We start from the raw sequence: 13,747 nt of genomic DNA on the forward strand, positions 1-13,747 counted from the left end.
GCGATTGTTGGCCGCAGTGGCTGCATTCAGATAGGTGCCGAATGCAAAAATACTCGTTTACCATGCTTTGGATGCACGTTACCGAACCACAACGGATGAAAGTTAACCCGGAGCTCTCCGCTACGGCATTCCTCATAACCCACTATGCAGTTGAGGAACGTTAAACCCCCCCACTTCAGTTTTAATTTTACAAATGTGCAACTCACAAGCGCAACTTGTACCAATGCGCTGTAGTTTGACGTTACGGGCAAATCACGAAAATTTTAGGAAGACTCACCGCTGTAGCCTACCGGCTACAGATCTACTGCCAAATGGAAGGTCGTGTGTTCAACCTCCCTCCAGCCACATTCCTATGAAATTGGGAAAGTAAGAACGCTGGTGGACTGATTTTTTACGTAAGTTGGAGAACTCAAAGTAGTTAGAACGGACCAAACCCTTTTACTGCAGCTTCCATTATAGTTTGCAGCCAAAGAATGTTCAATGTTCAGACAATCTAGGCAGCAAACGATAGCAAGGAACCTTAGCGCAAGCCGGAGGTAACCGAAAGTAGGACTCGTGAAAGTTTTGGCTGCTAAAGACTGTCATTGCAAATACTGCAATCGCGCTGTTCTCTCTAAAAAAAAAACAAAAATAAGTAAATGCTTCCTCTTGGCGAGCCACCGTTTCACGCGTAAAGGTTTCTGAATCCAGGTCCACATTATTTAGCACTGCAAACCGGAAGGAATGTCTTTCATACAGCACAACGTGGGTGCGTAGTAGAACTCTATCAGTTTTTTAGCAGATCAGTTGAGTATAGGTGGTCGTCAATACTTCAGTACGTGAATCCCGGCCACGGCGGCCACATTTCGATGGGGGAGAAATTCAAGAACTCTAATGTACTGTGCATTGGGTGCATGTTAAAGGACCTAAGGTAATCGAAATTAATCCGGAGTTCCCCCCTCTCCCTTACGGCGGCCTCACAATGATGTCGGGGTTTTGAGCACGTAAAAGCTCAGAATTTATCTTCAACTACTTCAATACATGCAGGCCTTTATAAAAAATTCCTTCAGAGTAGTGATGGCAGCGTAGGCGCTACTAGTAGATGGCTTGGGTAGCGTTAACAGGCTGTCGAGGATCAAGTTAGGTAAGCTTATACGTACCGATGCAATCAAGGCAGATGAAAGTGATGCAGTGGGGTCAAAATTAATCCGGAGTCCACCACTACGACGGGCCTCATTACCATATTGTGGTTATGGCACGTAAAACTACAGAATTCAATTAAGTATTAAGATGATGCAGTGTTGGTATATATATTTTAAGGATAAAGCCTTGAGCAAACCATCGTGGAAAACATAATGTTCAGTTGTTCGCTCCACCATACATGTATAGTCGTAGTCATTTCCAGTATGCGAAGTCAATAAAGAGACCGCGATGGCCGACACTTGTTAGCCGCCACCGCACTACCCTGAATATCGCTGCGAACTTGTAGTGTCCATTTTTTATGTACGCGCCTGCTTTTCGCTATACAACTAATCTCTACTAACTTGCTCTTTATGTCGTTCCAATGTAAGCATGTTGTTTCGCCTTCGCAGCGATTCACTGCTAATACGCTTACACAATGAGTCCCGATTCCGGAATTCAAACCAGCTGCGTAAATCTTTTTACGCTGAAATTACACAGACAGAGATTGGGGTGACATATTTCTGAAAACAGGCGACTATGAACGATGTCAGAATTGTTTTCTTATGGAGATCAGTCTAAGTGCTGCTTGTATTGTTTAATTTTGAATATTGCGTTAGCTTTGTATGCGTTCTATATCGAACCAGTCAAATCTTGCAGTCAACTTAGTTTATTTACTGGCACAAGAAATATTTGTTTTTATGCGCTCAGCAACTGAAATGATTGTTAAACAGACGGCAGTCAATGGAGCCAGATATAGGAAAGGGTATGCGCCCTCAAATTTTCCTCGGAGTCTGATTGATAGGCTTGATAAGTAACTTGATAGGCTTCAAAGGGAAAAAGAACAATTTCTCAAAGACTTGTACACTACGAACACGAAGAATGCAGGAGCAGCTGCATGCCTCAGAAGCAGCTAGCGCATTTATAAACGTCGGTGCGAGCGTTGACGGTAAGATTATTAGAAAAATTCACAACTTGGCTACTGCTCCTGATTCCCGTCCGAGAGCCGCTTTCTCTATATCTTTCTCTGTGGAAGAGAGTTACGAGGCAAGTCAGGATACCCAAGTTTCTTATCCCCATGCAGATAGTTTTCTGTGTTCCCTTCTCGAAACTTTACAAGGTGAAGTATAACAACCTTAGACAACGCAATTAACGGCGAGTGAACTGGGTACCCTCCAGTTTCCTTATCAGGGTGCTACCGGCCCCGTGCTTGAGTCTCTAATCAGAAGGAAAATAGACTGCATAATTAAGCAACTTGTGCTTGGTTAATCAATGCAAGCTTTAATCACGTCCTCGCTTCCGTTTGTTTTTCTCTCTCGCATTTCTTCGCGCTGCCAATCTGCAGCGGCTTGGAAAGTGATCAAGTCTTGGGTCCCGGCAGAAGGTGTGGAGCGCATCAAGTTCGTCGACAGGAACACCATCACAAACTACGTATCTCCTGATAATCTGCCGGAATACATGGGCGGCACGGTAATCACTTTCTCGAGCTATGCCCGCCTATCCGCGAGTGACTTCAGAAAAAGGGACGCTGGATTCGCGTGGAACCGCTTGCAATGAACGAGCGTTGCCGCTGTCGCCACCTGTGGCCAGCGTCAAGAGATTATTGCCTGCGCGTGGCATGCCTCGAAATAACTACTTATCGTATCACACGGAACTGTATTTGCATATTCCTTTTAACATGTGTGTCGCTCACTAGAAACAGCCTCTGCGGGGCGCCTTCTGTTGCGTGACAACGTTTTTGTGCCACTCACGTGTCTTAGCTGGTCAAGGAAAGCGTGATTATAAAAACAGATTAGGTCATTCTGGTTGTCATTGCTTTAGATGAAATTATTTTAACTGCCTTTAGATGAAGTTATAACTTCTTCTCAGACGAATTTCTTCTTTAGAACCGTTCTTTGAACTACCGTGATGGAATGATAATGAAACGTGAAAAAAAAAAAGAGAGAGAAATGGTGCGCTGTTTGCACTGAACATTTTGGCGAATATGTGGTATGGTTCCTTCCCGTTTCCGCACAGCGTAAATTGCAAGTAAGCGCCTAGTAATAGGAAGCCATGTTGTTGTGACTGGAAACCTGAGCCAGTCGCGCACTCGTTGGAGCAGCCTGTGTGGCAGCTCCATCCAATTAGCTACCAAGCTCGGCTTTCTAATATATACCGGCTGTTTTACGTAACTTGAACGAAGCTTTTTAAATTTTATTTTAAGGTACCACATATTAGCCGAATAAAATAAATGGCGTACTGTTCGTAGTCGAATTGAGTTGCTCAAAATATTTTTGACTGTTTGTAGTTTGATAAGTTATGCAAACGTTTATATATTTGCTTTAGCGTATAGGTTACTCTGTACAAGTTGTAAAGTGTGCTCAGGAACACCTAAGTTGTTTGAATGACGTTATCTTTTACGTGGTTCGTTTTTTTCCAGGCTCTGAAGAAAACCCGCGATATCAAAAAAAAAAAAAGAAAGAGAAAGGTAGAATAAAACGCCACTGCGTGTTTGCTCGTCTGGTTTCCAGCACTCTAAACCATGTTTCCAAACAACCCACATGCATGTTATCAAAGAAGCCGAAGGGTGTGTTTCAATCCGCTTTCAGCACCGGCTTATTGCTTATTTCGGACCATGGCGGATTTCCATGCTTACAGCGACGGTGCTGATGTGGCTGGCTGTACACCGGAACCGATCGCTTCTTTTTAACAAACAAAATGCTGTCTTCGATCTTTGGAAACACGATTGAAAGCTTGCAAGGAAGCCGCGCAAACAAGCAGGGACATCAATTTTTATCATGTTAGCATACATCTCCAGATATATTTAAGACAGCATATCGCCCCCCCCCCCCCCCCCCCCGCACCTGCATGCACACGCACACACGCGCGCACACACAGAGTCACTTGGCTCCCACTCTAGAGCATTGCCATGATAAATGACAAGGCATTGAAACGCATCGCCATCATGTCGTCTCACTGCTTCCGAACAATGTTGTGGAAGTTATAAGTACACAATAAATTCTGATCACTTAGCGAATTTACCGAAATGTAAGTTCATGTGTGCCTGAGTCGTGAGTGGGTTCTGTGTTCGTCGAGCGTGCCGTCAACAGTGGCCCATGCGAGGCTTGTCATGAGTCCTCCTACCGATAGGCAACCGGGTAGCCGACGACAACATTGCGCGCGCTCAGCCATCGAGTCCAAGCCGTGCACATACAGGTATATCGCTGCCACTGAAATCAGTTTCGCACGAGGAGATACGATGCGTGGAGTTTTTTTTTTTCGGTCGCATTCGTCTTCTTTTTTTTTAACCCAGCGCCCCCAACATTGATTTCTCATCAGTGGTTTCTGATAGAGACCCACTCTAAGCCACCGCATCGAAGGCCCATGAGCAGCCACTATTGGGCGCCGCCTGCACTCTCTTCCGTCCAACAGGACGTGCCCCTTTTGAGCGGAAGGAACTTGGCTGTGGTAAGCCGGTAGTCGAACAGACGGCAATGCTGGCTTGCCGTATGTCTTCCATAGAAAGCAGGCAGGAAGTCAATTATGGCGCGTACTCCTACATTTCTTTCCTGGTTGTATATATACTTCCTTTTATGCTCCTCCTATATTTAAGCCTCCCTCTGGTTGGCTTTGTTATTGATGACGTGGGCGGAGACGTATCTACAAGCTTTAACGGAACAGCTCCGTCTGTATACCGTCGTACATCTTTCCTTCCACTCATTCTAGTTCTCTTTCCGGCTACTTCAGCGCGCTGAAGTATAAATCTACGCGCAACTGTATCTTCCTAGAAAAGCCCACCGGGCGAAGAAACGGCAGGGTTTGCTCAACAAGAGCATTTTGCCTCTTCGTCTACATACCAAAGCGAGGACACGATGAAAACCACTTCTGGGACGCCAGTACATTCAAACACGGCCCTCTTTTTTTATCGTCAGCACTGCAGGATAAAATGAAATGCAGGTCAGGACTGCAGACGTCGCTGACGCCTGATATCAACATAATGCACAAGGAAAAGTCATGCGAGTCTCAGAAGCGGGGAAGAACAAGAATGTTCTGACCAGAGGCCACTGCCTGACCTTCGCTGACCCTCTATGTGAGCTAACCAGGATGCTAAGAGTTTGCCAGCAACGACATGTTAATGCTGAGCTCGAACCGGGGATTCTGGAAATTTTTGTCTATTGAATCCGACAGGTGAAAGACGCCACCTATATACAATACGTCTGTGGCTACATTTGCCTTTATAAATTTACCTCCATCTTGAGGATTTCCGCTGAACTGATTTGGTGACTAGGTTTCAGCTAATCTTTATGAGCCCGGCATTAACCAGTCCCTCAGAAACCATTTCTCAGGGGCATCTAGCCTGGCTCATCGAAATTTGGTCATTTTTTTTTTTGCAAAATGCAGAGCTTGTTAAAAGAAAGTACCATCTATCTCCTAAGGTGGCTTCACCTTCACAACAGGCAATACTATAGAGAGTCTGTAGAAATCAGTGGCGTAGCCAGGAGGGGGGCACGTGATGACAAGGGGTCGTTTATAATCCCGCCCACGCGGCTGCGCTGGTTCGTCGCTGCTCGTCTGCTGCGCCGCTCGATATTGCTCGGAAGTTGTTTAGATGTAATTCTAACTGCCTTTAGATCAAGTTCTAACTTCTTCTCAGACGAAGCTCTTTCGAACCGTTCTTTGAACTGCCGTAATGGAATGGTAATGAAACGTGAAAGAAGAAAATGGTGGGCTGTTTGTTCTGAAAATTTTGGCGAATATGCGGTACGGTTTCTTCCCGTTTCCACACTGTGTAAAACGCAAGTGATTGTCTATAATGGGAAAGCCATGTTGTTGTGGCTCAAAACCTGAGCCAGTCGCACACTCGTAGGAGCAGCCTGTGTGGGAGCGAACCGCGTTCAATCATCCAATTAGCTGCCAAAGTCGAATTGAGCTGCTCAGAATGTTTTAAACTGGGATTAGTTAGCTAATTAAGTTCTGCAAACGTTTGTATATTTGCTTTATCGTGTAGGTTATTATCTACAAGTTGCAAAGCGTGTTGAGGAACACCAAACTAAATTGTTTAAATCACGTTATCTTTTACGTGGTTCGGTTTTTCAGGCTCTGAAGAAATCCCGCAATAAACAACAACAACAACAACAACAACAACAACAACAACAACAACAACAACAACAACAACAACAACAACAACAACAACAACAACAACAACAACAACAACAACAACAACAACAACAACAACAACAACAACAACAACAACAACAACAACAACAACAACAACAACAACGACGACGACGACGACAATAATAACCATAACAATAATATTTAAAAAGAATAAAACGCCACTGCGCGTTTTCTCGCCTGGTTTACAGCACTCTAAACCATGTTTCCAAAGAAGAGCCCACACGCACGCTATCAAAGAAGCCGAAGGGTGTGTTTCGATCCGCTTTAAGCGCCGGCTCATTGCTTATTTCGGACCATGGTGAACTTTCATGTTTACAGCGGCTAATCGGAGGCTAATCGAGCGGTCGCTCTGGAGCAAGTGTTGCCGTTGCAATGGTGGCAACGTCTCCACGTATCGAAGCCGAGAACTAAAGGCCTCAAATGCGGTGAGCAGAAAGCGAGCGTCACAGGCTGGAAAAAGCGGTGGCAACTGCGGCGACCAGCGGTACTAAAATCTACCACGAACCATGCAACGCACGCAGTGCTGCTCGCAGGTTTCAACACGCAATGTGCGCATTTGGAGAGTAAAAACAGGAGGAGAACGGCGTCAGAGGAGCTTCCTTGCGAAGGCTGACGGCCTGACGTCATGCTACCTCTTAAGTTTTTCATTTCCCCCATGTCCGAGAACTCGCTGCAGTCGCAAAGACTGAGTTCAAAGCTGGAGTAATCGCTTGAAGGCGCGCAGAGGAATTATGCGCTGAAGGAAGGAAAAGAAAGACGACCTGGCGTCGTCATTGTCTTTCTCTTCTTTGTTTTGATTCTCGTGTTCCGACGCCATGCGCGCGCAACTAAGACGACATCTTGGAAGCTCGAATGTGAATCGGTAAGCGACCCAGCGCCGCTCCAAGGCTCTGCTCGGTTGTTGGCTTCCTTATGCGTTTGCTAAACACAGCCGTAACCCTAGCGATTACGGTTAGGTCTGTGAGCTCACCGTAAAACTGGCGTGCCGTGGCAATTTGTAGCTTGCTCAGTGTGTTTTCTTGCGTGATGCTGGGTGTCGCTATTAACTTCGCCCACAACACGCCTTCACTGATATGACCACCTGACAACAGTATACGCTTTGCCGGTTATGCTGTACTTGCTTCAGAGACTTCTTTCCGAGCTATGGCGCGAAAAGAAAATGTTAGCAATAATAAATATGATTTCAAACGATAAGCATGCCTGCATGTACAGGAGATGTGAAGAAATACGCGATGAATTTTGTGACGTGATGTTGCCCTTCCGTGCCAAGACTACTACTGACGCTTACTTGTTAAAGAGTAGAAATAATCTTCCTTGGTACCATGTAAGTTGAGATACTTACATAAAGCTGGTGTCTGGAAAGGATTTCGCGCCTCAACACGATTTTTCTTTTCGTTCTTACTCTATTTTCTTTTTTTGCCTGCCCGCAGGTAAAGCTTCCCTTCCGGGAGTACACATGGGACGATGTGGACTTCATTATCAACCACGCCAGTCTTGAAGTGAGTTGCTAGTTTTCCTTGTCTCGACACGAAGAAGCCGAGTGCTTAACCCTGCAGTGTCCGGCTTACTGGGCAAGTCACGCTGAACTTTCACTTTCAGACTTGGATTCCACGCTGGCGAATATGGAAGAATGGGAGCAAAGGGGGCAAGGGCAAAGCCTGTAATGTTGTTTCTGCCTATTGGCGCGATGATGAAGCAAGATATTGAATGAAGAGTGTGGCTTAGAACTAGTTTATGTTGGAGGTTACTCGGTTAACTTTGCAATATAAGGTTCTCGATTGGTCGATTAGAAGCAACATGAATCCATTACTATTCCTGATCAATAGTAATTATTAGCCCATCATAATGCCAGAAACCACCAGTTACCAAATCGCGCAGTGTTTGTCCCCTGCATTTTGTGTCTTTGATTCTGGTCTTTCTTACGCGTCACTGTATTTCATAAGACATACATGCACACTTAACGTGGAATGAAGAGGCCGCAGCGCACCTGGTGCTTCGCACAGTGGTATTCTCAACGAGGAGATAGGTAATAATTACTGTGGTTATAAACCCCCCCCCCCCCCCCCCCCCTTCCTTCCCCACTGGCTTGTATTGCCTATTCCATGCCCATAATGACTAAAGTGGCAAAATATGCTCAGATTTGGAACTAATAACGATTGGATATTGGCGCAGTCATTTTATCGCTTGCCTATTTTCTAGCTTGAGAAGGGGGGCGGGGGAAGCATATGCGCACGAGCTGCTTACGTTCGAGAAAACTAGGTTAGTACCCGGTAACAGCCAGTCACAAGTGATAACATGGCGGTAGCTTCTACTCGTTGTCATGCCCCGATACCTCAGCTTTCATGCTGTTGAGAAAACTGATGGCGACTTCCACCGTCATCTCGGCTCCGTGTTTCTACCGATATATTTAAGGCGGGTGCTAACTTCCTCGTCTTGCTTTATCGCAGAAAAGAAGAAAAGCAAAACGTTTCCACATCAGGTAAACAGACAAGAACCGGGTGCTATTAGATATAGCAAAAGCATCACGTTCATTTTGTGTTATGTAGTTGACTGAACGCCAAGTAGAAACAGCTGTATATACGACTACTTCAGCTGCCTTGGTTATATGTAGGCAAATGATAACATCAGCTTACGGTGGGATTCGACTGGTACACTGCGCATGGGAGTAAAGTATGTCACGCTTTCTCGATACGCCAAGCGCCTGAATGCCGATGCATCGGAGAGCATTGCATTTGCCAATATAGAATGCGATAAAAAGAGTTTTACGTTAGGCCACTGCACATTGAACAGAAGTTCTCGCTTGAAATGGGAATGTGGCAAATACGAGAGGAGGGCTGCCTAAATGGGCTAGGCGAAAATGCCAGGCGACGCCAAACCGCATCATAATGGGCACCGCGTGTTTCGAGGTCGAAATGGGAACGGTCTGCACAGAATGCACCGAATATGAGCGAACAACTCACGAAAGGAGCGCAGTAGGTCCGTACGAATCTAGTATTTTTCATTCTCGGCCGCACAGGAGTATTCTTCAGCGGTATTCCGCTCTCGCGCCTTGCAAGCGAAAGTGGCAGTGGAGAATGTCAAGTTGTACGAGCTACAGACTCGGCAGGAATGCATTATAAAGCATGGGTCGGCAATTTTTCGAAGCAGCTGGCCGATTAAATAAAAAGCAGGCGGGGTCTATCGGCATATTGCAGCGAGAGGTTCGGCGCCGAATAGAAAGCACAACTTACACTGAGTCGCAGTGGTACACAAATACAACAACGATTATACCGCCGCATATGAGCCAGCATTGTCAACACTTTAGGTGTGGGATATGTCGCGGAGGAAGGGTGAAGCGTTCTAAACTGTATACTGCAGGCGGCATGGCACGCTTCGTAGGGAAGACCCTACTCACGGGTCTCCGGTCACCAGCTGCTGTTTTATGTCAATTGATGACTGAATAATTCCTCTGTCACACTAAGTACTTTTGCCATTCAGTTGTAAATGAATAGTGATTCCAGATGGCAACCATGATGAGACAATCTCACTCGTTTCATTTATTTTATTTTATTGTACCTTCAACACCAAATGTATTAAACAAAAACAAAAATGAAGCAAACAAACACTGAAACAACAAACATAAGGCAGCAAGAGCTAATGATTAAGGTCAAGTGATGCTTGAGTGATGATGTCGGATATGGCTATGCGAAATTTGGCGTTTTCTTCAGTCGCAGTAATTACGCCGGGAAAGTGGTTCAATTCTTGAGAAGTCCTGGGAATGAAATACTCATGACAGACTCTAGTGCGGCACTGCAACATTCCAACCTTGTGGCGACGATCAATGCGAGATGAAACATATGTTGGCAGTGAAATAAGATTTTCGCGCAGATAGAAATTCTGTAAGTATAATTTGTGAAACAACAAGGCGAAACCATTTACAATGGCTAGAAAGCGGAGGAGAGAGTTGCAAGAAGTTTTTCATGAAAGTCACGCATGCTGTACGACTATACGTATAATTGCCAAAAATAAAACGCGTGGCAATATTTCGAACTCGTTGAAGTGATTCAATCGGGATTTCAGAATCCGGAGGCCAGATGGATGAAGCGTATTCAATTTTACTCCTAATTAACGTATTGTATAAAATTACCTTTAATGATGAAGGAACAGAAGTATCGCCGAATATAACCTAGCATGCGGTTAGTATTTTTGATTGCGTTATTATGTGTCAAGACCAGGAAAGTGTCGAGGTTATATGGACGCCTAAGGTATAACCATAAGAGTTTACGACTTCCAAGGCAGTTTCATTGCCAGGAATCTCGCGCCGTCACAGTCCCTCAATGCAAGCAAATGTCGTCGCGGGACCCTTCTTGACGCCTTTCTTGCATTGCTTCAAACGTCTGTTCAGGTTTTCGCTGATGTATAAGGAATAACCTTCAACACACGGCGTATTGTACGCAACATGGAAAACTTGCAATGTCCACGCAGCGCCTTCACATTCACGAGATCACGTCTCAGCTTGCTTTGTGGGTTTCGTTCGGATTTGATTATCTGTGGCACATTGGGGACGTTTGGTTGCCCACACTGTAGCTCTACTTTTTCCGTGCTGCAGATGAGCCTTATCAATTGTTGCTGCTTCTTAAAGGGGTTTTCACCAGGTTTTGGTAGCATTGCAAACAGGCAATCGCGTTGCGTAGATCAAGCGGTGACGATCGTGTATACAGCATCAAACCGCCTGTACGGTGCGTAAACACCTGAAATATGAAAGGAAGGCCCTGTGTGCCATTCCTCTTGAGGGATCCCTTCCTTCCGGCCAGGGATCAGGGTGGCACGCACAAACGCCTTTACTTTGGGTGCACTGCCTCCAACGTCACCGATTATGGCATGTTACTTCGGTTAATCATTCATTGCAGAACGCGCAGATCACCACTGAAGTGCGCCACGCTGCATAAAAAATAAGAAAAAAAGAAAGAAAAAGAAATTGGGGGTGCGAGAGACAATAAAAATGGAGGCGGGCCTTGTGAAGTATACGTGACGTGGTCCCTTGGCACCGGTATCGGAGAAGGTACACATTCGGCTCGCACAAAGTAAAAGCCGCACATTCGATTGTTCCCTTTAACAGTGGGCCGGACTGTACCTTCCTGGATGCGCACATTTCACGCACATGGAAACATCCAGACTTTCCTGGAAACGTTCCGTCAGGGTGTGGAAGAATGGGATTCCTCTACCGGAATTGTAAACCGAAGAAACGGTTCCATGTTCCACGATGATTATGCTTTCTGACTACAACACAAGTGCCATTGTTCACGTACTAAAGGAACAACTGTACATATGGCAGGAATGAGTGGAAAGCTTCTAGCGTTTTTCATTTTTATGCTCAATCGTTACGCATACAGGTCATGCGCCCATAGCAGTACCGATTGGAGTAGGCTATCCTTGATGTATGACAAAGTTTAAACACGTGCCATTGCCCCGACTCGATGTAAAATATAAATGAAATTAAGATAAACGCAGTGGAGTCATCGCCACAGCAGTGGCAGCTTCAGTTACCATGGTGGCGCTCTGCTTAGCACAAAGTCGAGAGTCCACTTCTCGCCCGCAGCGGCCGCATTAAATTGCCATTATGATGGAGCGCCGGCAAGTTGATCTGCTCTTTCTCTTGTTTACAAATTAGAGAACACCGAGTGGTCGAAGAAAACTTATAGAGCCCTGCACTACGGCGTCCCTCATATTTCACAGGATCAATCAATCAATCAATCAATCAATCAATCAATCAATCAATCAATCAATCAATCAATCAATCAATCAATCAAGGGACCTGTCTGTTCCCTTTCCTTCTCTTGTTTGTGTTCGTGCCTTGAACGCGGCAGGTTCGGCCAGCTGATGTTGAGCCGTGTCTCAGCCGTGCATCGCTGATGCAGGTGATTCGCGAGCGGATCCCACGGACGCCAGCCATCGAAGAGTTCTACCGGAGTCGGTTCGGCATGTTCACGGTGCGCAGCAGCGCCGACACCGACGACCACGCAGCGCTCATCAAAGTCGAGTGCGTATTGCGGACCATGCTTACCACAACTCAGCACGGCGTATATGCAGTGACGTTTCTTACGCAAGCAGTGGTAGAGATCAGTCGGGCGTTGCAGTCTTTGACACACAATCGCAATTCGCACGAAGAGTGAGCGCCGAGCGCCTTTTGAAGAGAACATTTATCGCGGTGTGTGCATTCGAATGTGACTTGTTAAACACGAACCATGCGCTTTCCTGCTTCAGATTTCGTCTCCTCGGGGCACTTGAGTGCCCTGCTTAAACTTTAAGCCAGAGTGACGTCTTTAATACATTTTGTTCCCTGCAGTGTGGCTCACGGGGTCAACGGATCTTGCAGTCTCGATATGGCAATCGCGGGAAACTCAGTTTACGGCCTATGGCCTTTGGTGGCCGGTGTGTGTACATTGCAGTGCACCTCTGCAGTAATCCAATGTTAATCGTTCAATACTGTGTTTATCACGAAGCTTTCTGCGTTACATAGAATCATATCTGGACACAGCCAACTAGCCCCCTAGAGGGGTCGCGAGAGCTAGACGCCATTTTTTCTCCTATATGGAATGCTACATTCAGTGAATTGAAATTTAAGCGAGCAAGTAGGTTATACTTGTCCAACCATGCGTTGCGCATGTAGCAATATAAGCTTATGCAGTCGAGCTTTTATCCAGGCTTTTGCAATCTTTCAACAATAAAAGTCTCTAAAAAACGACAAGCTATATGGACGAACTTAGAGAGGGCATTCAAGTCTTTCAAAAAGCACATCTATGAAGGGCACAACTTTTTTTCCATACTGGAAGACGCGCACAACCTTTTTTCATACTGGCAGACACAAAACCTAGTTTAACTATAGATATTAACCCATCAACGTAAACAAAAAGAACATTTGCGCGCGCGGCATACATTTACGCGGTATTGACATCATGGGTATTTGATGATAGCTCGAACATCATATTACGGGGACGGTTCTCACAAGTTTGTTTCTTTTCTCTATCGCTTTCGTATTTTTTATTCTGAATGTGCGGCCGGGCGAGAGGAGGTCATGATTATATTCACCGATTTGTTGTGCACAGTGATCTTTTTTTTTTCACTGCTTGCGTTCTGGCCAGAATTTAGAATTTCAGATGTAAGCTTGTTGCCAAATCTGGCTAAAATTTTTGAAGGGACAGTTGATGTCATGCTGATGGTTTTTGATATTCAAAATGATATATTTTGAAGAAAGTTGTGCGAAACGCTGGCACGGAGAAGACAAATCCGACTAGCAATTCACATACAAAGCATTCTAAATAGCAAGTAAACTTTAATAACAATAACATATTGAGCTTGTGCAAAAGTAATTACCAATTTTATTCTACAACAAAGTGCTTATTTGTTTCAGGTGGACTTTTTATTCGGTCTTGTCACAACTGCTTTTCACGGC

General features: G+C 45.3%; 1 protein-coding gene across 2 annotated transcripts in view; it reads left to right on the plus strand.

Moving 5' to 3' along the window:
- The window catches only part of LOC119442968 (motile sperm domain-containing protein 2-like), a 56,252-nt gene that overhangs the window by 26,817 nt on the left and 15,688 nt on the right, over positions 1-13,747 (plus strand). The window contains exons 7-9 of one of the 2 annotated variants that reach the window (XM_037708062.2): positions 2,504-2,628; positions 7,746-7,814; positions 12,162-12,334. In XM_037708062.2, coding sequence (XP_037563990.1) covers positions 2,504-2,628; positions 7,746-7,814; positions 12,162-12,334 — 367 coding nt within the window. The remainder of the gene's footprint in view (positions 1-2,503; positions 2,629-7,745; positions 7,815-12,161; positions 12,335-13,747) is intronic. The other variant, XM_037708063.2, reaches the window with a different exon arrangement.

This window comes from Dermacentor silvarum, chromosome 2 (genome assembly GCF_013339745.2).
Source record: "Dermacentor silvarum isolate Dsil-2018 chromosome 2, BIME_Dsil_1.4, whole genome shotgun sequence".
Lineage (NCBI taxonomy): Eukaryota > Metazoa > Arthropoda > Arachnida > Ixodida > Ixodidae > Dermacentor > Dermacentor silvarum.